Source organism: Cervus elaphus, chromosome 26 (assembly GCF_910594005.1).
Source record: "Cervus elaphus chromosome 26, mCerEla1.1, whole genome shotgun sequence".
Lineage (NCBI taxonomy): Eukaryota > Metazoa > Chordata > Mammalia > Artiodactyla > Cervidae > Cervus > Cervus elaphus.
In genome coordinates, this window is record NC_057840.1 from 40,556,610 (window position 1) to 40,581,637 (window position 25,028).

Below are 25,028 nucleotides of genomic sequence, written 5' to 3' on the forward strand. Positions count from 1 at the left end.
ACAAGACAGGAAGCTGACATGGTCACACAGGTCATGAACTCCTTATTGCCAAATTCAGACTTAACTTTAAGAGAGTAGGGAAAACCACTAGACATTCAGGTGTGACCTAAATCAAATCCCTCAAAACTATACAGTGGAAGTGACAACTGGAGTCAAGGGATTATATTTGATAGACAGAGTGCCTGAAGAACTATGGATGGAGGTTTGTGACATTGTCCAGAAAGTATTGATTAAAACTATCTCCAAGAAAAAGAAATGCAAAAAGGCAAAATGGTTGTCTGAAGAGACCTTATAAATAGCTGTGAAAAGGAGAGAAGCAAAAGGCAAAGGAAAAAAGGAAAGATATACCCATCTGAATGCAGAGTTCCAAAGAATAGCAAGGAGAGATAAGAAAGTCTTCCTCAGTGATCAATGCAAAGAAATGGAGGAAAACAATAGAATGGGAAAGATTAGAGATCTCTTCAAGAAAATTAGAGATACCAAGGGAACATTTCATGCATAGATGGGCAAAATAAAGGACAGAAATGGTATGGACCTAAGAGAAGCAGAAGATATTAAGAAGAGGTGGCAAGAATACACAGAACTATATAAAAAAGATCTTCATGACCTAGATAACCACAATGGTGTGATCACTCACCTAGAGCCAGACATACTGGAATGTGAAGTCAAGTGGGCCTTTGGAAGCATCATTACAAACAAAGCTAGTGGAGGTGATGGAATTCCAGTTGAGCTACTTCAAATCCTAAAAGATGATGCTGTGAAAATGCTGCACTCAATATGCCAGCAAATTTGGAAAACTCAACAGTGGCTATAGGACTGGAAAAGGTCAGTTTTAATTCCAACCCCTAAGAAAGTCAATGCCAAAGAATGCTCAAACTACCGCACAATTGCACTTATCTCACACACCAGCAAAGTAATGCTCAAAAGGCTTCAACAGTACATGAACTGAGAACTTCTCAATGTTCAAGCTGGATTTAGAAAAGGCAGAGGAACCAGAAATCAAATTGCCAACACCTGTTGATAGAAAAGGCAAGAGAGTTCCAGAAAAATATCTACTTCTGCTTTATTGACTACACCAAAGCCTTTGACTGTGTGGATCACAACAAACTCTGGAACATTCTTAAAGAGATGGGAATACCAGACCACCTGACTTGCCTCCTTCATAACCTGTATGCAGGTCAGGAAGCAACAGTTAGAACCAAATGGAACAAAGGACTGGTTCCAAATTGGGAAAGGAGTACAACAAGGCTGTGTATTGTCACCCTGCTTATTTAACTTATATGCAGAGTACATCATGAGAAACACTGGGCTAGATAAAGCACAAGCTGGAATCAAGATTGCTGGAAGGAAATATCAGTAACCTCAAATATGCAGATGACACAACCCTTATGGCAGAAAGTGAAGAAGAGCCTCTTGATGAAGCTGAAAGAGGAGAGTGAAAAAGCTGACTTCAAACTCAACATCCAAAAAACAAAGATTATGGTATCCAGTCCTGTCACTTCATGGCAAATAGATGGGGAAACAATGGAAACAGTGACAGACTTTATTTTCTTGGGCTCCAAAATCACTGCAGATGGTGACTGCAGCCATGAAATTAAAAGACACTTGCTCCATGGAAGAAAACCTATGACCAACCTAGACAGCATACTAAAAAGCAGAGACATTACTTTGCCAACTAAGGTCCGTCTAGTCAGAGCTATGGTTTTTCCAGTAGTCATATATGGATGTGAGAGTTGGACTATAAAGAAAGCTGACCACTGAAGAATTGATGCTTTTGAACTAGTGTTGAAGAAGACTCTTCAGAATCCCTTGGACTGCAAGGAGATCAAATTAGTCAATCCTAGAGGAAATCAGTCATGAATGTTCATTGGAAGGACTGATGCTAAAGCTGAAACTCCAATCCTTTGGCTACCTGATGCAAAGAACTGACTCATTTGAAAAGACCCTGATACTGGGAAAGATTGAAGGCGGGAGGAGAAGGGGACGACAGAGGCTGAGATGGTTGGATGGCATCACCGACTCAATGGACATGAATTTGAGCAAGTTCCGAGAGTTTGTGATGGACAGGGAAACCTGGCATGCTGCAGTTCATGGGGTTGCAAAGAGTCAGTCATGACTGAGGGACTGAACTGAACTGAAGGAAGGAGGGAAGGATAGAAGGGAGGGAGGAAGGTGAAAAAGAAAGCTGGATACTCCCCTGTCTGTATCTGCTTCTTCTCTCCACAATACCGTTCTCTTTTTGAAAAGAGAAAACCCTGTTACTTTTTTAGCTCAATGACTAAGCTACTGTTCTCCACTGAAACAAGAAAGTTTCCTTCCCCCCAAGTCTAAGCTAAACAAAACTCACTTCTTATACCCTCAGACCTCCCAGGAGTACAAATGAAAATTCTTAAACGCCAAGAAAAATGAGAATTCTTTTAAGTCTGATCAGGAAATAGTAACCCTGATACAGCTCTGGGAGGGTGGAGATGACAGTTTTAAATGACTCATGATGTATTTAGGCTCCGTCACAGGTGTAAGATATGAAGTGAAGTGAAAGTCGTCCAGTCATGTCAGACTCTTTGCGACCCCATGGGCTGTACAGTCCATGGAATTCTCCAGGCCAGAATACTGGAGTGGGTAGCCTTTCCCTTCTCCAGGGGATCTTCCAAACCTAGGGATCGAACCCAGGTCTCCCGCATGGCAGGCAGATTCTTTACCAGCTGAGCCACACAAGGGAAGTGGTATAATATATACATATGTTTATTTACTCAACAAATGTTTGAGGGCCTGTTATGTGCCAGCTACAAATTTGAATAAATCAATAGCTTTCAAACTTGTTATCCCCTGCAACTCACAGTAAGAAATGCATTTTACCAAAAAAAAAAAGAAATGCATTTTACATTGGAACTCTATATATACGAATACTCAGATAGTTTAATGAAACAGAACTTGAGTATATGAAATGCCTTGATATTTTCTGTTTTATTCTTTTTTCAATGCTAAAAAAGAGTTAATTTAGACCAACTACATTAATGTTACCACCCACTACTTGATCACAGCCCTTAGCTTGGAAAACCCCGAATAAACATAGGCCCTTCCTGTGCGTAAAGCAGCCCTTGACCTGTGGCCGATGACCTGCGGTGGTTATCGGGGCGAGCCGAGTGCCATCCCCAAGCGGGCTGCGGTCTGGGGTGTGTCCCTTCAGGACCTGAGGATATGGCACTTTTAGCAAAGCCAGTCAGAGGTAGGCCCCTGCCTGTCCGCCTTCTTAGGGCAACTGAACTTGAAAAATCAATCGTCGAAATGAGTCACTTCAATTTCAGCAAACTAAACTAACAGGTCACTATTAACTAAGAATAGGCTGCAGGAAGTTGTATGTAAAAGGCTGGGTGTGGGTGCATGAGGGTGTCAGGGACTCTGATTTTCGCTAGATTTTTCAAAGCATTAGGAAATTTAAAAAAAAAGAAGAATCGGTGCTCTCGAGGTTAAAAACAGAGCTCCTGATATTGGTGGAAGACGGTACATGCGAGGATGGGCAGGGTTAACATTTGCTGCTCTGCATCACATATTCTCCATCATTTGGTCCTCCTTCATCAATCTCATCCCATCACACCTCCCCCAGGCCGGCAGAATCCTGAGAACCCCCTCCCCGCCCCACCAGGGACGGGAGCTTGGTAGCTCTAGCAAGTATCAGCCAGGAGACTTTTGCTACTTGCCTCCAAGTTTCTCTATATGGAATGGAGATGTTAGCCTATGGTTAAGCTTGACTCCTAACTTTAAAAATTTGTTTATTTTATTTTTGGCTGTGCTGGGTCTTCATTTCAGCACTCAGGTTTTCTCTAGTTGCAGCAAGTAGGGGCTGCTCTTCCGGTTGTGATGCTTGGGCTTCTCATTGCAGTGGCTCCTCTTATTGGGCTTCTCTGGTAGCTCAGACTGTAAAGCGTCTGCCTGCAATACAGGAGACCTGGGTTCGATCCCTGTGTCAGGAAGATCCCCTGGAGAAGGACATGGCAACCCACTCCAGTACTCTTGCCTGGAAAATCCTACGGACAGAGGAACCTGGTAGGCTACAGTCCATGGGGTCGCAAAGAGTCAGACACGACTGAGCGACTTCACTTTCTCAATTTCTTTCTCCTGTTGGGGAGCACAGGCTCTATACGTGCAGGCTCAGTAGTTGTGGCACATGGGCCCACGTGGCAGCTTCCTGGAGCAGGGATTGAACCTGTGTCCCCTGCATTGGCAGGCGGGTTCTTAACCACGGGACCACCAGGGAAGTCCATTAACTCCTCATTAATCACAACCTCCTGCCTGAACTTTGCTCTTAGCAGCCCTCTGTAAGTCCTTTCCGGCAAACCCAATGGAATCTCTAGACAGTCATCTGTCACAAATTAGAAAAAACCACATTTCCAGGCCATAAGTATTAATAATTAACAGGTGGGTATGGGGACGCAAAGTGGATTTCATGTTCTGCTCTTGCCATCTTGAAATTCTGAGTAATTTTTCAACAAAAATTGCAGTTTTCAACAAAATAGTTTGAAAACAGTTTTCAGCAAAGACTATTGCAGTGGACCCCCGCAGCCGGTCCTGACAGACTCTGACCTGTTCTTTTGCTTGCTTGTGTTTAGAAAGGTAATTAAGGAGCCGCTGACTAAACGTGGTGACTCAGTAAAGTGCTGGCATGGTCTGTACAAACAACCACAACAAACAAGGAAACAGCGCGCTCTATTTAGAGTCTAAGAAGTCTGCTGACCCAGTTCTGGTGCTGGGAGTGTTTATGTAGTGCTCTGTAGTCCCCAAGTGCTTAAGGGTCACCGGTCAGCTCTGGGCCTAAGCTGGGTCTGTAAGAGGGCCAGTTCTTATCAATTACGTGTAGAGTTTCTACCGCAGAGGCCTGCCAGCATGTCCTAATTTTGTGTAGAGTGGGCACAACCGACTTCAGTTCTTGACAACTTTTATTTAGCCACACATTAAAGGAGAAGAACCTTTAATGGCATATCCAACGGCAGAGGCCCAGAAACCTGCCTGGGTTCCATCACTAAATGGGCAGTGAGTATTAGGATTTCAGATCTTTTAGCTAAGAATCCCATGTCCTTTCCACGGCTCACGACCAACAGCGCAACACCATGGTGATTGGAATACAATATCACGAATATTGGAGACTTAACTTGGGACTGCTTAGAACAACTCAGTAGACATTTGCTAGCTGATTGTTAGGAGAAGGCAATGGTACCCCACTCCAGTACTCTCGCCTGGAAAATCCCATGGACGGAGGAGCCTGGTAGGCTGCAGTCCATGGGGTCGCTAAGAGCACAACTCAGCAACTTCACTTTCACTTTTCACTTTCATGCATTGGAGAAGGAAATGGCAACCCACTCCAGTGTTCTGACCTGGAGAATCCCAGGAACGGGGGAGCCTGGTGGGCCGCCGTCTATGGGGTTGCACAGAGTCGGACACGACTGAAGTGACTTAGCAGCAGCAGCAGCAGCAGCTGAATTGTGACTTTTTCTTTTTTAGTGGTTGTTAATAGTGGACCATTTTAGAAAACGGAGGACTTCCCTGGGAGTCCTGTGGCTTCCAATACAGCGTGCCTGGGTTCAATTCCTGGTCAGAGAACTAAGATCTCACATGCCGCAACTAAGACCCAGTGCAGCCAAATAAGTAAATAATAAATAAACATTTTAACAGGGCACTCAAAGCCGGTGCACTGGGACAACCCAAAGGGATGGGATGGGGAGGGAGGTGGGAGGGGGTTTCAGGATGGGAGACACATGTACACCCATGGCTGATTCATGTCAGTGTATGTCAGAAACCACCACAATAAAGGAATTAGCCTCCAATTAAAATAAATAAATAAATTTTTTAAAAAAGAAAATAGAATATAATGAGGAAACCAATACAGAAAGCAGATACAGTACAGGTCTGTCTGCTCTAGTTGAAGGGGAAGGAAAGGTGGGTCTCCCAGCAGCCAAGAGCTGAATTAGGAGATGCGTCTGCTTGGCAGACATCACGGCTGGGGCTGCAGGAGCCTCCCGGGAACGTAGGCAGAGGGCTGCCCTGATCTTATTTGCTTGGTGGTCCCTCCAGCAGCAGCGTTGGGGAGAGACAGACGGGGCGGCCCAGGAAGGTGTCACAGTGGCTCATGAAAGAGGTGACAAGGCCTACAGCTGCAGTGGCCTTCAGTCAGGGAGAAGAGGCACAGAAAACGTGGCAGGAATAATACGATAAAATGAACTATCTTGTTGACCAGCGAGACGCAAGGGGTGCAAGCCAAGGGTGGAAATGAATGCATTGTCCAACTTGGGCGGCTGGATGCACGGGAGCGCCGTTGACTAAGAAAAGGTGGGTTAGTGAGGAGCAGGGAGGCTTAATGAACACAGCTGAGGGCCCGTTGAGTGAGAGGTGCCTACGGATGGTTAGATCCCTGGGTTGGGATGATCCCCTGGAGGAGGGCACTCCAGTATTCACGCCTGGAGAATCCCATAGACAGAGGAGCCTGGTGGGCTACCGTCCATAGGATTGCCAGGAGTTGAACACAACTGAAGTGACTGGGCGTGCATGTGTATAATGGATAACTGGTGAGAAGTTGCAGCTAATATGATTCCTTGATTTCATTTCTCTGTAAAGTTAAACAGATAGAACTCGTTTTCAGGAAAGGAGCTGAGAAGCAGAGGGAAGGAGGTAAGAAACCTTACCTGATACCTCCCTTTGTCCCCGATAGCACCCAAGCGCCGCCGTCCCAATCAACAGTGTTTGCCAAGTAGGTTTGTCAAATCTGGACGTCTCCATAAGAAGTTCAGTTCTTCTGATGTTCGATTTGCTGAGAATGAGGTCGTTTTTTCACACGTTAGAGTACTTCTCGGTTGAGGGTGGGCCCCCAAGATATGAGCTAGGTCTTCTCCACGCCCCCCAAAGGGTAGAGGCCCTGAACCAGAAGAAGCCCATGGGGCCACCGGCACAACTGCCAGCCCCGGCGTGGCCGCGGTCCACTCGTGTTCCCGTCCCTGCCGATGTGCGGTGCCTGGAGCCACAGGGGCCCAGGTGGGCCGCCCCCAGAGGAAGGGGCCGGGCCCTCAGGGCCCACCTGGCACAGTGACCCGCAGGGAACTGGCACAGGATGCGGGAACGGGTGGTTAAGCGTTCACCTGGGTTGCCACGCCAGCTCCTGTCTGCACGTTCCTCTTCTGTACAACGGGCACAATAGCACTGACCTCACCAGCTTTTGTGAGAATGAAGTGATGCTATTCATGGGAAATACTTAACACAGTGCCTGGCAGGTAGCAAGGACTCAAGAAAGTTTGGATAAAAGTGAGAGGAGGAGGAGGAGATGGGGTAAGCAGGTGAGGTTGCTTTCCAGAAATCTCACCCGTCATTAAACACAGTGGCAAGGCTATTATTACTTAGATTTTTACCAGAAGATTTAGAACAGCATGAATTATTTAGTGTCTAAGAATATGTTCCTCTAATATTTTAGCAAGCTTCATATTTAAATGTTTCTATTATATAATTCTCTGAATTACCTGGGAACCATAAAGGCCAGGTAATAATATGTACCACTAGATCTCAGCACTCATCATTCTAAAAGAGCAAAAGGATACCTCATGAGACAACATTTTTCTAATTTGGGAGGGAAAAAGAAAATCCTAGGTTTCAAGGAAAAGTAATTTTCCACTTCATACCTTTAAAAACAGTTAACTTAATTTAAATGTAATTAACATTTAAATGAGAAGTTTTACATCGCAGTTTTCACATGATTCTCAAGACAGCCTCAGCCCAGGACCACTATGGAAAACTCAGAATTGCTTGGCCTGAGGATATGACTTTATTTATCTCTTGGGGGCCTGACTTCTGGGAGATTTCAAATTCTTAACATTTTCAAACACTTTTATTCCTTTTACTGGCAACCTTCAAACACGGCTCTTGCAAATATGCTTCCCTTAATATCTTCCTTAATACTTCAGTGCATTTTTCTACCTCTGTCCAGTTTTAATATGTCTCCATTTCTCCTTATTTTTAGGGCCTCTTTTCCATATTCCATCTCTTTGGAACACCAAATCTTCCTTTAGTCAGTGTGGCCTAGTCCCTCAGCTCAGCCCCTGCTGGTCCTCATTTGGCTCAATAGCGCCCTCCTCTGAAAAGTGTGGGGATAGCACCTACCTCGTGGGGCTGGATAAATGAATGGCACTCAGTGAATGGTAGGGTTAATCATCATTGATAATGTTGTGTTCATTGGTATTTAGAGTTTGGGGTTCCCAAGATAGGATCATAATTCCACCTGAGCTATGTTCCCACTGGCCATTTTAATGGAATCTCCTTTCCCTACTTAGGATCTGATAACTCTGAAGTTGCCTGGAATTCCTCCTGACTTAGAATTCTAGCTGAAGCCTCGGGGTCTCCCAATAGCCCCAAGCACCCTACAGAGGTTTTTAATAAACCCACCTCTGCTTCCCACCATTGCCAGACGGGACAGAGCCTGCTTCTCCGAGAGCTGATTCACATTAATAACCGCCCCATCAGTTCTTTTCAACTTCTATTAACATGTTCCAACCCTCAGCCTTCTCGGAACATCTTCAGATTTCCTAGTCCCCTGTCCTTTCCTGCAGTTGTGTGTGTGCATGTTTGCTCAGTCGTGGCCGACTCTTTGCGACCCCATGGATTGTAGCCCACCAGGCTCCTCTGTCCATGGGATTCTCCAGGCAAGAATACTGGAGTGGGTTGCCATTCCCTTCTCCAGGGGATCTTTCCCCCCCAGGGATCGAACTTGGGTCTCCTGAGGCTCCTGCGTTGGCAGGCGGATTCTTTACCACTGACACCACCTGGAAATCTCATCTTTCATCAGAATATTCCAATCTCTCCACCTGATGGCCAGGAAAAGCGATCACATAGGAAACTGCCAAAGGCAGTTAAAGGCACTTTTTCCTGTGCTCAGCGCGTATCTGTCGGGTGTGTGCATGCCAGTCACTCGGGTATGGGGGCTGTTAGGTGACTAGACGTGGCTTCTCACCTCAAGGCCTCACCTGGGGAAGGAGAGGGAAGAAGCCCATAAGCCACCCTGGGGAGCGTGATGCAGGGTACCCCAGCTGGCTGACTCCAACCTCACATTGTTTTAGAGAAATTCCCAGGTTGATCGCCCCCCCCCCCCACCACCGTGTGCTCCATGTTCCATTTTTCTTGCCTCGTCTCAGGCTCTGTCCCTCCATTCAGCACAGCCGAGCAGAGACCTCCCCAACAGCCTGGTTTTGGGAAGGGCTCCTCATTCGATTAAAGGAACCCTCCAGAGAGGCTGCAAGGGCAGAAACCACACCCTTCTGGCAGGATCCAGACCTCAGAGTAACGAGTCTAAAGTGGTTTTTTTTTTTTTTAAAAGGGCTTCCCCAGTGGCTCAGGGGTAAAGAATCTGCCTGCCAGTGCCGGGGACGAAGGAGATGCAAGCTCAATCCCTGGGTGGGGAAGATCCCCTGGAGAAGGGCATGGCGACCCACTCCCCTATTCTTGCCTGGGAAATCCCATGGACAGAGGAGCCTGGCGGGCCACAGTCCATGGGGTCACAGAGTTGGACACGATGGGTGGCTACAGGACATCACAGACGCCCACCTCACCCCTAGGGCGTAGAACACCAATCAGTCTTCCCACACGGAAAATGGGCAGTCTGCCCTCTAATAATGGTTGCTTGAAGGGTCTCAGATGCTGTGTCTGCACGCCACCACATTGCCAGCAGAGTCCCCCCGCCTCCCAGGTGTTCTCCATCCGGCCAGTCCCTGCCTCACTCAGCCCCTGGGAGTCACGCGTGTGTCAGCTCGCCCAGGGTGAGCTCCTACCGCCCCGTTTCTCGCCTTCAACACTCCAGGGAGGATGCTGTGTGTGGCCAACATCGTGAGCAGACAGAAATCCCTAAATTCAATGTCCCTCTGTTAGACGCTCATTCTTGGGGTCTGGATGCTGAAGTGTCCTCACCAATGAGACTCGGAACCCCTGGAAGCCAGGGAGTGTTGGTTACGCTGTTGTGGGTCGTCTCAGTGGTCCCAGCACCGGATACAGCGTGGGGCTCATAGGGACACATCCCCCGGGCAGTGGGGGCTGGCAGGCGAGGGTTCTGGAGGCAGCTTGAGCCTGCCAGCCTGGCTGCTGGTAGCCCTGCCACCCTGGGCAACCTGCTTACTCATGGGGACGCCCTCGGGGTAGCGTGAGGGTTTAGTCAGTCCTTGACAAATATCTATTAAAGGCTTGGAGTAGAGTCAGCAGACAAAAGCAAGTAAAAATAAATAAGCTGATTTTTAGATAAGGTGGGTGAAGGCAGCAGCTGTTCTGGCATCATCGGTGTAGAGCTGACATTTGAACCCAGGGAGAATAAAGAGATTATTGGGTGAGACAGAGAGTCTGCAAGAAGAGAAGAGGTGCAGGCATAGCCTGGGGTGAGGGAGGCTGTGACACACCCTGACTCCCTAGAAGTCAAGAGAAGGGAGGAGGGCACCAGAGTTTGGCGTTAGAAGAGACTGGCAGGTGGCCCTGGGCTCTGAGCATCCTTCTTCCACAGAGATGTACACCCAGCTCTCAGGCTCATTTTCGTATGTGTGTGTGTGTTAGTCATTCAGTCGTGTCTGACTCTTTGTGACCCCATGCACTGTAGCCCACCAGGCTTCTCTGTCCATGGAATTCTCCAGGCAAGAATACTGGAGTGGGTTGCCATTACCTTCTCCAGGGGGTCTTCCTGACCCAGAGATGGAACTGAGTCTCCCGCATTGCAGGCAGGCTCTTTACTGACCGAGCCACCAGGCTCATTTACCAGCAGGTATTCAACAGTCACAAAGGAGAACATGAAAACCGTTAAATCAAAGTATTTCTCAGCAAGCCTACATTGTTAGCGGGATTTTGTCAGCCAAGAAAAGGGTTTTCAATAAGGCAAGTTTCCAAATGGAAATTGCTTCCACTCAGGGCTGCCGGGGAACCAGGCATTCACACCCATCCTGAGAGATCGCTCGTCTCCTCCGAAGCCCCCAGACCCCGCGCCCAGTGGTTTCATGTGCACTGTCTGTTGCGTTCATTCCCTAGCAGCTCTGCCTCCCTCAGGAAAGTGTGTTAGCTTAGCTAACGGTGAGCTTTCTAAGCTAAGAATACAGCGACCCCCTGCCCCCATGGAAATGATCATGGTGCCCCATTAAGACCTTGGTACTTGGAATTGGGGGTCCATCATGTTAGTTCTGCCTCCCCACCTCTGATGTCTCCTCTGCTGGTGGGTGGGTCTCCCTATGGTGGGCAGGCTCATCCGACACGCACTTGGCATCTTGAGATCAGCGTTCACAGCTGGAACCAGAGGTCCCACCCTGACCTGGCCTGTGTCCCCAGCCTCCACGTCTCATTTTCCTCTTCCATAGGAAAGTGTTAAGCAGAGAAAAGGTTTCTCAAATGACAGCCTCAGAGTCTTAGGAAAATTCGGTTTATCCCAATTTCTTTTCTCTTTGTGCATGTTCTGTATAGACTTTTCCAGTGCGCAACCCGTGTAGATCACTGACTTGGGGAAATGAGGTTGTTTTTATGTGAGGATTAACTTTTTGGGGCTTCCCTGGTGGCTCAGCTGGTAAAGAATCCGCCTGCAATGCAGGAGACCTGGGTTCGATCCCTGGGTTGAGAAGATCCCCTGGAGAAGGGAAAGGCTGCCCACTCCAGTTTTCTGTCCTGGAGAATTCCGTGGACCATATACTTCATGGGGTTGCAAAGAGTCGGACACAACTGAGAGACTTTCAGTTTTCACTGTAACTTTTCCAGCTGTGTGGGGCTGGTAACACATGTTGACATGTAACTCACACGGACACACCGTAGGAGTTGCTTTCCTTTCAGAGTCAGCATCTTACAGGCCATTGAGTTGTCACCAGGCTGGTGAGCTTTGAGATTTCTCTCGGGGTGACCAGCTGCTGCTTGCTGACGTCGCTTGCAGACAACAGTGACTCTTACAATTCCTCTGCCACCATGGCCTCCAGGCATCTTCATGGCCTTTTCAAGAAATAAGCTTGCACTGGGCTTCCCAGGTGGCGCAGTGGTAAAGAATCTGCCTGCAGTGCAAGAGACCAAGGTTCGATCCCTGGGTTGGGAAGATCCCCTGGAGAAGGGAACGGCAACCCACTCCATTTCTTGCCTGGGAAATCCTACGGAGAGACAGTCCGTGGGGTTGCAGAGTCAGACAGGACTGAGCCACTAACACACATACAAGCTTGCACTGGACATAAATTATGAGATGAGTGATTTATGATAGGTGACCAGAAAGGAAGGCAACACTGCCTCACATAACTTTATAATGTTAATTAACATAGTCACACCTCATAGCCTTCTCTGTATCTTTTCAAAGCACACATGGAGATGTGAAATTTTGGTAAAAGCTAAGCTTGGATAAGAGTCCAAGGAGAAGCTTAGCATTTTTCCCGTGGCAGGTGGTCTGTTCTGAGTGCGTGCATTAGACACCCTGGATGGGCCTCTTGAGTAGAAGATCAGCTGAAAAGTAGAGCTGGCCATTATTTATAAGAGGAAGAGCGAATCACAAATGCCTTACAGACTCTGATGAAATCCCCAAGGTGAGAACACACAGGTATGGGATAACAGGATAAAAATGCCCAAAGCCAGCACTCTAGCTTTTCCAAAGTGCTTGAGGCAGCCTGTGCACTGGCAAGACAAGATGAACCCTGAGAAAGACCTGACCTCAATCCTAGTTCCACTGCCTCTGAGCTGTACAGCCCCTGCAGGCAGCTTCCCCCCTAAACCTCAGTCTGCTCATTTGTAAAATAGGGCAGCAGCATCATTTCCTCATAGGAATGTTTCAAGGTCCAAGGGATGGGTGTATGTGACATCTCTTCACAAGCTATAAAGCACCACATGCTGGTTTTTAAAGAAAAATGCTTTCCCAGACAGTATTTAGCCGCACAGGACTCTATTTGGTATCCTTGTTTGACAGGTAAGGAAGCTGAGAGTTGTGGACTACAAGATCAGGTGTATTACATTATTTGAAGATCAGAGATCACTTTAAAAAATGATATAAATTCTTTTATGACTACTGAAATGGCAGAGACATTTCTTGGAAAACAGCAGTAACCGGAATGGGAGAGCCAGGATTGTCCCGCTGTCCTGTCCTAGGCTCCTAGTGACCTCTCTCTCGGCCACTTACCATGAGAGATGGTCGCCCAGTACCACACACCCGTGAAAGGCTGAGGCCCAGCCCCGCCCAGCCCAGCAATTACCATCAGAAGTGTTGGTACCATCTTAAGGGAAGATTATTCTATGAACCAAAGAGCTTTCTTTGCAAAAGAGGGAAATCTTTGAGTTTCTATTGTAATAAGAATAGAATGTACATCCTTTGTTTTTTCAAAACAGCTAAGTTCTGTTGAAAGAATTATTGCGTTCTTGATATGTCTTAATGTTGAGCGTTTCTCTGAGCAGTGAATTTGGAAATGCGAACAGAGAATGTTTTGTTACGTTATCGGAGAATGGGAGGGAGAGCTCCCTCAAGTAAAAAGACATTTTATTAATTGATTTTCTTTTTTTTTTCTTTTCTGCCTCTCATTTCAGAACGATTTGATCACCACTGTCCCTGGGTAGGCAACTGTGTGGGGAAAAGAAACTACAGATTTTTTTATATGTTTATTTTATCTCTGTCTTTTCTGACAGTCTTTATATTTGCATTCGTTATCACCCACGTCATCCTTCGTAAGTATGCTGGCGAAATCAGATTACGTATGTAACCATTTGCCTGACTTTAGTTTTCTGATTTAATTTTTGTTTAATATTTTGGTCATTCCGGGCTCTCTCTTCCTTTTCTCCTTCTCCCTGCCCCCTCCTCTCTTCCAGCTGACCCCCTTCCTCTTTCTCACCTCCCTCCCCTCCCCTCCCACCCCCATCTTCCTACAGCAGCTGCCAGGGGCGCCCCTGGATCAGACTCTTTCACTTAGGAGACTTTCTCCTTGACACGTGGTCCCTATTCCAACATTGTGACTTCACTTTCTCTTCTGCTAAGGGATCCGCAGGAGGAACCATCCCCACATTTTCACAGAGGATAATGTGTTGTCATGATACCCATTGAACAACAGAGCTTTTTTTAAAAATGTGAATCTACTTAAGCAGGAATTGACACCTTCCCTAAAAAAAAAAAATTGGGGATGAAAACTGAGCTCTCTTACACACAAATCTATAAATGTGAGATACACATTTGATAAGATGTTTAATTATCTGCCAGGACATTGGCAAGCTATGAAGGAAGCAACTTTATTAAAAATGAAATTGGGATATAAGTGATTTTAATATATATTTGCCTAAAAAAATGGCATTTTTCACTCCCCTTTCGAAGGTCATAACTTTGAACTCACTTTCCTATAATAGGGATGTGATGAGAAGGAAGCCATTTGGCTTTGACCTATAAAGGTGAGCCTTTAAACTTCCGTTATAGCTCCATTAGCAGCATTAAAGACCAGCATCCCCTCTGCCCGTATTCCTGAAGTACAACCATCCATTAGCAAGTCCAGAGCCTCTCTGGAATGTTTCTGGAAGTATCTAGACACACACCTCACTTTCTTCCCTGAAGCAGCGATTAGACCGCAGAGTGCTAAGACCAAACTGAAACACGCACATTATCTACTTGCTCTCTTGGTGGGGTTTGAATGGGGGTTGGGGGCAGTGGGTAGTATGGGAAATTTCATATTATTTCTTTTTACTTTGGACCTTCATGGACTATTCCAAATTGTCACAGACATTTTAAATCCTACTTTCCATTCATTCTTTCCCAATCTTTTCATCTAAATGTAACACAAATTTGTAATATATGCATGAGAGCTGTAACTGGCTGGGACAGCAGGAAGAGGATTAACACGGGTCAGAGACCCCTTTACCCTTCCACACCACCTGGGAAGGATGGCCCGCGGGCTCTCCTGGGGCACCTGTTCTATTTTCAGAGTCTCAAAGTGGCAACGATGTAACTAGGGTCCTTAGTTCAGTTCAGTCGCCCAGTCGTGTCCGACTCTTTGCCACCTCATGGACTGCAGCACGCCAGGCCTCCCTGTCCATCACCAACTCTCGGAGTTTACTCAAATTCATGTCCATTGAGTCGGTGATGCTATCCAACCACCTCATCCTCTGTCATCCCCTTCTCCTGCCTTCAATCCTTCCCAGCATCAGGATTTCAAATGAGTCAGTTCTTTGACTCCTCAGGTGGCCAAAGTATTGGAGTTTCAGCTTCAGCATCAGTCCTTCCAAAGAATATGTATGTATTATTAATAGAGAGAAGCAGTTGTTTACACAACTAGAGAAGAAAGAAGTACTGATATTCCAGCATATTTATGACACTGAAAAATAGTCTTTAAACATTACCTCTTATATCATCTTTAGCAACTTCAGAATGCCCACACATCTATATAATCACACTGTATATATGGCCTTGCCCCTACATTCTGGGTGTCAGGCAGTTTTTACCTCACGCATTAACTCTGGTAACACACACGCACTCTCACACACACCGTGAAGCCCGTCACTTGCCACCACAGTGGCATTTTCATCTCCACTAGGGTCCGTGGGGTCACAAAAGAGTCAGACACGACTAAACAACAACTTTTTGCTTATTCTGGTTTCAGCAAAATGGAGTTTGCTGTAGCTTATTCTGATAAGATTAACCCAATCTTCCACCAAAAAAAAAAAAGCCTGCAAGTTACTGCAATCTTTTGGACAAAAGCAAATAGAGGTTTTCCTCTCCCCAGTTCTGCACTCTCCCACCACAACCCCCACGAAACAACCCCACCCCGACCTCCCATTTGCGCTCAAGAAGGGCAGAGGCTTTACATGGCTCCGTGATCCCCCGGTGATTCTGGAAGCCTTGGCAAAGGCAGAGAGCTGTTTGAGAGCAGCTGGGGACCATGCCCCGAGTCCTCCCTGCCAGGAAGTGGGCTCTGAGCGGGGACACCGGATAGCCAGGGGCCACCAGGGAGGAAGCCTGTTGTCCAGAGATCACCAGGAAGGTGACGTCTGCATTTCCTCTTAGAGGAAGCAGAGCTTGAGAAAGCGATATGGTCTGGGTTCACCAGGGAAAGAGCAATCGTCTCTTCTTGTCCCTCCATGTGCCTCAAGGTTGCGTTTGCTCCAAGATCGGCAGTACGTCCACGCCCCCCTGGCCTAGCAGGGAGGGACGAGAATGCTTCAAGCTTTCCTCGTCAGTTCTTCAATCAGCGGGCATCCTTAGAGCACATGGCACATTCTCAGGCCTCCAAGGTGGCCAGTGGGCAAGAGGTAGTGGGAACTTGGGGAGGAACTGGAGCCATCACACCATCAGCCTCCCCGCAGCCAGCCTGGCCTACGGCTCCACCGAGGGTCTGGGACAGACAGCGCCACAGAGATGTGCTAGAACTGGTCCCATGGCGTCTATCCTGTTCGCTCATTTCACTGCCACGCCAGGGCCAGTTTATGTCCCCAGAACACGGGGACCCAGCCTTGCCAACCCAAGGTGAGGCCACCAAGAGGTCCCTCCGTATGGGCTTTTCTTTCTCAAAAGCCTCTAACACCAATACTTTTTGTCAGCTGCATCATCACCCCGGCCCCTGAAGAAACGTTTTCTTGCACAGACAGTCTGTATTCACATGTCTCAAACCCCAAAGCAGGCAGCAATGTGGACTTCGGGTTCATGAGTTTGTTTACTCTGGGTGCAGAGAAAGGCATCTTCGATACTTGGTCTAGTTTACAGGACGCCCAGGGTCAAATGTTAACCAACTTCAGGGAAACAGGCTTTTGTAAAAGAAGAGAGAAAAGAGCACACAGTATTCTATTTTCCTATTAAAATGAGGAAAACAAAGGAGTAATCAGAACTGTGACTTGTGGGAAAGTATGCAGACATCCATCTGCTTTTACTGAACAAATATCCTCCAGATGTTGGGTCTACTTATGAATCTGCCATTTTCTTGTTGAATAACTTTGGTGGAATCTCACTGTCCAATCAGTATCAGAGCTCTACCGAATATAACTTTATTGATCTTGAGACACCAATTATTTTTGTGTAGGTGAGAGAGCTTTCAGCATGAAGGCTGTTTCTTGGAAGTGACGTCTGATTACTAAATTCTGTTTCATTCCCCCAGGTTCACAGCAGGCGGGATTCCTCAACGCTCTTAAGGACAGTCCTGCAAGATATCCTTTCTGGGCTGTAGTTTTCACCACGTTAAGGTGTTAAGTATTGGACTGGCCTTCTCCTCAGTTATTTCATCTTGTGCCTTGCCTTTCCTTCTCATAAATCGTATTCCTTCTCCCTCTGTGAAGCATCCAAAGAGCTCCTTGATATTCACCTGCGTGAGTAACAGCCTTTGAATTGCTTAAACCTTGAAGCAACTCATTTAGCCTCGTTGAAGCTGAAGTGCTCTTTCGCTGGAAAACTAAGTGTGAATTCTTGCTCGCCTCCAGAAACCACACTGATTTGCACTAACTCAGGTTGGTTTATGGAGAAGCCAGGCTGAGTTCCAGCTGACTTCATTTTGATCGGCATGTGGTCCCTACAGAATCTTTATGGGCGCCCCTGTGTGGGACCCTTCTTGTTGCAATCACCACATGGGGATTCTCTGACTCTCTGTGTGGGTTCTGTCTGGGGCTTCAGTTTGGTGTCTGGACAGTATGGATAACCCCACAATTATTTCTCAAAACAGAATATCTGTTCATAGCCCAGAGTAGAGGTGGTCAGTGTCAAGTCATTTGGATTCATCCCATCCTCCCAAACAGTGTACATAGGCATGTAGCATAGTATTTTGAACTTCTTGAAGGAAAAATGTTCACCCATGAAGTGCTTGAGTGGTCTCCCACACCCTCCCCTGCCCTCCTGGGTTTGACACTAATTGGTGTAGAGTCAGCCAGCTGGACGCACTGACCTGGCTCCATCTGGGACCCAGCTGTCTTTCTTTTTCATTTAACCAGTTAGACTACATTTGGGCCTCCCTAGTGGCTCAGATCGGAGAAGGCAATGGCAACCCACTCCACTACTCTCGCCTGGAAAATCCCATGGACGGAGGAGCCTGGTAGGCTGTAGTCCATAGGGTTGCTAAGAGTCAGACACGACTGAGCGACTTCACTTTCACTTTTCCTTTCATGCATTGGAGAAGGAAACGGCAACCCACTCCAGCGTTCTTGCCTGGAGAATCCCAGGGACAAAGGAGCCTGGTGGGCTGCCGTCTATGGGGTCGCAGAGAGTCGGACACGACTGAAGCGACTTAGCAGCAGCAGCAGTGGCCCAGATGGTAAGGGATCTACCTGCAATGCGGGAGACCTGGGTTCAGTCCCTGGGTTGGTAAGGTCCCCTGGAGAAGAGAATGGCAACCCACTCCAGTACTTTTGCTGGGATAATCTCATGGACAGAGGAGCCTGGCGGGCTACAGTCATGGGGTCACAAAGAGTAGGACGTGACTGAGCAGCTCCCACTGGGGGTAATCTTCATCTTGTGGCAGAGAATTCTTAAAGAATGAAGAACTCTGCTAAAATGTACATGTCATGACCATCATTTAGCTGTTAAGATGAACCAGCCTGTGTGCCTAGAAGCTGGTTGTGTGCATGTGTGTGTGTAGTAATAGTAGGGATGGTGGTGGTGTTTAGTTAGCTCTATATGTCCTCTGTGTGTGTGTGTGTGTGTGTGTGTGTGTGTGTGTACTCAGATGGTATAAAGTGTCTCCTTTCTGGTGCCTCTGTTTGTGTTTATGGACAGCACAGAATGTTGGCAGTGAGTGCAGATTCTATAGTCAGTTGCTAGTCTCTTAGAAAGGGGACAGGGACATATGTAGATATATGAAAGCTCTTCGCAAGCACATCTCACAGGTTTGTCCTGTCTTCTGTTAATGATCTGAGAAGCTAGAGTTAGCTAGAAGTTGGCCAGAAGTCAAGGTTGTGCTGGAAATGAGATTCTCGACCTCTGTGGCTGCTAAAAGCAGGTCCTTTGGGAAATGCCATTTTTGTTTCTCTCCCCAACTCTGCCAGAGGTGAGCACCCTCCTCCATCATCACCCCTCTGCTTCCTTCGGTTTTCAAGGCACGTTGCTTTGGCATATCTCATAGCTAAGCCTTGATTTTTCTTTCCTGAAGAAGAGGCTCATCTTGGTCTTCCAGGAAATCAGTTCCATTATAAAAACATGCTGGTCTTGTTAAGTTTAATAAATGCAACTCAGAACCGGCCTTGAGGTCTTAGGCTGCCAGCTGGAATGCTTCCTGAAGCCTCAGGAGTGTGGCAGTCTCGGCCACCTCCCCTCCCCTATCCCCGGGCACCTGCGTCTCTCCTGAGACCGTGGGTCTGCGCTGGATGCCCAGGAAACATTTCAGACCATGGCAGCAGTCAATGAAGGGACTGCTCTCTGTGGGGTTTCCCTGGTGGCTCAGATGGTAAAGAATCTGTCTGCAATGCAGGAGACCTGGGTTCGATCCCTGGGTCGGGAAGATCCCCTGGAAAAAGAAATGGCTACACACTCCAGTATTCTTGCCTGGAAAATTCCATGGACAGAGGAGCCTGGCAGGCTACAGTCCACGTGGGGTTGCAAAGAGTTGGGTATGACTGAGCGACTAACACTTTCCCTTTCTCAGTGGGGAGGGTGGAGAAGGGCTGATCTGAGCCTGGGGCATTTCAGCTGTTCGTTCTCCTTTGGGTCCCACAATTCCCCCTGGAGCAGAGAGGAGCTGGGTGATTGGGTTTGTTGTTGCTGGGTCTTCCTGGTATCTGCTCCAGACCTCCTCGCTCGAATCATAATCCCGGAGAAGGAGTCACAAAGAAGGACAGGCAGCGAGTCCTAGTCTGGAGTAAAAGCCTTTTAATTTCTGCTCTGCCACAATTAATGATCAGGTCTGGGGTCCTTTCTTTTAACTCTTTTGTATCTCAATTGTTTGACCTGTAATCTTGAACTGCTCAGAACTTGACAATGCTAAGCTGACAAATTCAATGACATGGAACATAAGGGAGAATGCTGAATGTCGGAGCAATGCTTCCGTGCAAGGCAGGAGTGACTTCAGAGAGGCTTCTTTTTGTGGCAGTATCTTCAATGGGCAGGCTCTGCCGGAACCTCCTCCTAGAGCACACACGTCTGCTTGTTCTCGTGGTTCAGTCTGCCTGACGTCTGTGTCATCAAGAGCACCGTGTTCCCCAGCAAGGGGAGAGGACAAATGGTGCGGAGAGAAGGAGTGACAGTGTATTTGAGTGGCACGCTGTTCGTATGTAAAGGGGAGGAAGGAGAGAAATGCTCTTATTTGGTTTAGAGCAAATTTTAGCTGATTTTCCTTTGAAATATCATTCTCAGGTAGAGGTAAAAAGAGTTTCTCCTGTGGCCCAGTTCCTGAAAACTCATGAAAATCTCAACCACTGACTTTCCAAACAGCGTTGCCGTATCCAGGGCTGACCCTCTCCACCAACAACCGGGTGTTTTCCCCTTTTGTGAGTGCTCCCCAGGCGTGTCCTCCACATTCGGGAGCTTGGCAGCCGCAGCTGTGATAGCACAAGGGCTCTGAGTGCATGACCGGCCCCTTCCGGCCTCCAGACACAGCTCAAAGGCTCCCAGGCACATCCAGGCCGGGGCCTGCTCTCGCCCATGCCAGTTGTATCAGCTCCCAGCTGCTGTGTAACAAATAGCCACAAATGTAGAGACAACGCAACGGAAATTTACCACCACCCAGTTCTGCAGATCAGCAGTCCGGTAGGCTTGGCTGATTGCTACCTTGGATCCAAGGCTGAAACCACGGTGAGGCCAGCCTGGATGCTGATCTGAGGTCTCAGGGGAGCATCCTCTTCTGGCTCATTCAGGTACTTGACTAAAATCACAGGGTGTAGGACTGAGGCTCCTTTCCTGGCTCCGTCCCCTGACTCCAGACTCTACCTGTCTTCAAGGCCAGTAACGGGGGAGCTCACACTCTGCGTCTCTCCTGCCTCATCCACTCACGTCTCTGACCTCAGCCAGAAAGACTCTCTGCTTTTAAGGAGAGGACACACCCAGATCACTCAGGAAAATCTCCCTGTGTCTAGGTCCATGACCTTCAGTCTACAAACTCCCCTTTGCCACATGCATAAAGTATTCACAGACACCAGGGATTAGGGATCTTTGGGGAGGCCATTGTCCTGTCTACCCCACAAGCCCTCAGGTAAGGGGTACCCCAGGCATCAAGCATTTACATGCAGTTGGGTTTGAGAGGATTTCGCTGTGAACCCATTCGGGAAGCTCACTAGAAGTCACCAGGTCACTTTTTTTTTTTAATATTTATTTAGCTGCTCCAAGTCTCAGTTGCAACATGTGGAATCTTTAGATGTGGCATTTGAACTCTTACCTGTGGCAGGTGGGATCTTGGTTCCCCAGCCAGGGATTGAACCCGGGCACCCTGCATTTGTCCAGAGTCCTCGCCACTGGACCACCAGGGAAGTCCCCACCTGGTCACTTCTGTGTCTTCCCTCCCTTCCCTTTCTGTCCTTCTGTTAATCTAGGAGAGAGGGGATGGGAGACAAAAATGGAAGGGCTTTTAAAAATGTGTATATATATATTATCCCTACATAAATATACATACATTTATACATATGTATATCTATACTCACATATATGCACATATGTGTATATATGTGTATATGTGAGGGGAGCCAGGTGGCGCTAGTGGTAAAGAACCCGCCTGCCAATGCAGGAGACAAGAGATGCGGGTTCCATCCCTTGGTCGGGAAGATCCCCTGGAGGAGGAAATGACAACCCACTCCAGTATTCTTGCCTGGAGAATCCTATGGACAGAGGATCCTGGCGGGCTATGGTCCATGGGGTCGCAGAGTCAGACACGACTGAAACGACTTAACACACATGAACATGTGTATATATATGTGCATGTGTGTATATGTATATGTGCATACAACAGACACATAGAAGAATACATACACACATATGTATTATCTCCACCCTGAGTTCATTAGCAGAATGCCCCCGGAGGTCCTTGTTGAATTAGCCAACCCTTCGCAGTGTCCAGAGACCATTATTATCTAACTTGACTCCTGCTGACTAGGTCCCCACTTGGTTTTGTGGGACCTCCTGATCCACTGTCACTCTGGGCCTCTGCCTGGAGAAAGATGACCTAAAGCTGAAGCCTGAACATCCCAGAGAGCTGCCCAGCTGAGCTACAGACCCTCTGATCAAACCACTCCATTTCTCTCTTGGGGGAAAGCAGAACCAAGAGCAAGGCTGAGGAGGAATGTGAAGCAAAGCTGCCCAGTAGGGAGGGAAGAGCAGGGAGGGGGCATGAGAGGCCTGGGCAACACCCCCAGCCCGGATCGTCTTCAGTTTTTTCAGAAGTAGTGGAGCATTTGGGGAATGCCAGACGTATCCATACATCAAAGTGAGGTGTTTTTTCTCTACAAAGCACAGACACTTTTTAGGTATGCCTCACACACTCCTCCCCAGTCAATGGTCTGTCCTGACCAGGTACTTTCTGTTTGAAATACATGTTTTGGAGGAGATTTCCTCTAATTGAGTGAGTCTCTGAAGAAGTGCTGAGTTCTGATGTTTTATCATGAATTCATATTCCAGAAGAAAAAATATGCTTTGGGTTCTACTGGGTTATGATGTATTTTTGAAGGGAAAAAAACCAAAAAACTTTAACTTCTGGTTACCAGGGATAACTGTCTTCCCTGGTGGCTGAGCAGTAAAGAATCCACCTGGCAATGCAGGAGATGTGGATCAATCCTTGGGTCAGGAAGATCCCCTGGAGGAGGGCATGGCAACCCACTCCAGTATTCTTGCCTGGAGAATCCCATGGACAGAGGAGCCTGGCGGGCTATAGTCCATGGGGTCACAAAGAGTCAGACATGACTTAGCAACAGAACAACATGTGTAATAAGTAAGGCTGGAGCCCCGCAGGTTGCTTGTTCAGTGTTTCTGGCTCCTACCATTCCTCCGGACACCCGTGTGACTTTGGAAGAGGCCTGGAGATGGCTGGGTGGAAGCTTCTAAGGGCAGCTTTTAGTGCAGAGAAAGGTGCGTTAACCACTGGGGCTGCTCAGGAATGACATGGCCTGGGGAGGACAGGTCACAGGGACAGAGGTCCTCAAAAAGAGGATGCATCCTGCTGATCAGGGTGCTTGGAGATTCCGGCATCAGATAGATGTTAAACTCAGTCGCTCTAGCTCCCTCCTTCAGCTGAGGTGCTAGGAGTTTGGGAGTCTCTTTTGAGGTGGTCGATTTATGACGGGTGAGACTTATGTGTGAAATTTCACACTCACAAAAGCTGAATTCTCATGACAGCAGCACTGCCCACGGCGCGTCCTCACCAGACCTGGAGTCTGTGTGCGAACAAGAATCTGCAAAGCACTGAGTTCTTAAACAAGAGGAGGTTTTCCGGCTAAATTGCCCAAACCCAGGAGTGTCCAGGGCAGCCTTTGCAAGTGACCCCTGCAGAGTGATCTCAGGCGAGAAAATATATTTAAAATATTTCAGTGGCCTCCAGTCTGACCTCCTGACCATGATACAAACCAGGCAAAGATTTCTCACCCTGGATGTCATCTGCAAAATATCCAACTCAAAACAGCGTCACTGATGAAGCGAGAGAGATTAGAAACCAAAACGGTGAAGTAGCCAGGACTCGAAAAATGCTGCTATGAATGACGGGAACGTGGATAAACTAAAAGTTCGCTATCGAGCCCACGTGGAACCAGCAGGCCTTTGGGAGAAGAGCATCAACCAGCTTATTCAGGAAGTGAGCCCGGTGTCCAGGGTGTGGGGTCTGGTTCCAGCGTGGTGCAAGCCCGAGAGGAAGTGGGCAGGAGACGCAGGTGAGAAACAGGGGCAAGGAGCGAGGGAGCGTCGTCGTCAGTGGCTGGGGCGAGAATGCCTGGCTCTGACTCGTTGGCCGGCACTCCACAGGCCCTTCCCTGGCTGCACCTCCCCCTGCCGGTGGGGAGGGAAAGGCCCCCAGGGTCACCCTTGGCAGGAGCACGTCCAGCCTGGAGCATCCCCCCTCCTCCTCTTCCTTCTCCCTCTCCACCTCCCATTGCCTGCCCTGGCTCCCTGTGACCATTTTCTCCCTTTGGTCTCTGCATCAGAGAAGCACAGGCCGTGGGGCGGCTGCCTGGACTTTCAGCGCCCCCTTCCCCACCTCCCCTGGGGGAGAGACAAAAGGAGAATCTCCTCCAGGGCAGTGGTCTTCAGCGCCCCCAGCCAGGCGGGTCCGGCAAAGGAGGCCCTCCCTGTATCCGCTTCCTGCACGGTCATCGTACGAACACCCACCACTGAACAACCCACCCACCCGCCAGGGTTATAGAGTCCAGAACAATCCGACAGCCCTGAGCTTCGAAGCACATCGACCAGAGGCCAGAGCAGCCATGGGCGGCAGGCTGACTCATTCTTCTCAGCAAACATCTGCGGATGCCAAGATCTGAGCTCTGACTCTGGTTTCTGAAAAGCAGAGTAAGTCTTCAGTGACATAAAAACGCCACAGTGTGCCCAGAGGCGGGGGCAGTTCCAGAAGGAGCCGGCACCTCCTGCAGGGAAGTCAAGAGGCTTCGGCAGGTGGCGTGTGCACGGGGCTGGGGAAGGTGCAGTTCTAACCGGGATGGGGATGCGGATGGGAGAGGTGTGGCTGGAGGGGGGGTGAGCAGGGGAGGCAGGAGGCTATTCGCAGGGCTGGAGCCGGGCTTGGGTTCACTCCTTCACTCTGCTCAGTTAGCAAAGCGGTCACTGGGAGCCCTAATAGTGTCAGCACCCAGACGCTCTTACAGATGGAGACACACACACACACACACACACACACGCGCACACACACACACACACACACACTTGGGTTCACTCCTTCACTCTGCTCAGTTAGCAAAGCGGTCACTGGGAGCCCTAATAGTGTCAGCACCCAGACGCTCTTACAGATGGAGACACACACACACACACACACCATGGGGCTGGGGGAGGGCACCATGATGGCTGAGCCTTGACTGGGGGCCCAGATTGCACTCATTTCACAGCACCATCTGACAGACACCCATGGCCTGATGGGCATCGTTCTATTTTAGTGGAATTTGAGAGAAGGCTTGGAGTTGGCCCAGGGGCTGTCCGAAAGGGGGCACCTGAGGCC

General features: G+C 48.3%; 1 protein-coding gene across 5 annotated transcripts in view; it reads left to right on the top strand.

Moving 5' to 3' along the window:
- Nucleotides 1-25,028, top strand: part of ZDHHC14 (zinc finger DHHC-type palmitoyltransferase 14) — a 277,903-nt gene that overhangs the window by 220,152 nt on the left and 32,723 nt on the right. For all 5 annotated transcript variants that reach the window (XM_043888082.1, XM_043888084.1, XM_043888085.1 and 2 more), the window contains exons 4-5: nucleotides 13,531-13,668; nucleotides 17,070-17,118. In XM_043888082.1, coding sequence (XP_043744017.1) covers nucleotides 13,531-13,668; nucleotides 17,070-17,118 — 187 coding nt within the window. The remainder of the gene's footprint in view (nucleotides 1-13,530; nucleotides 13,669-17,069; nucleotides 17,119-25,028) is intronic.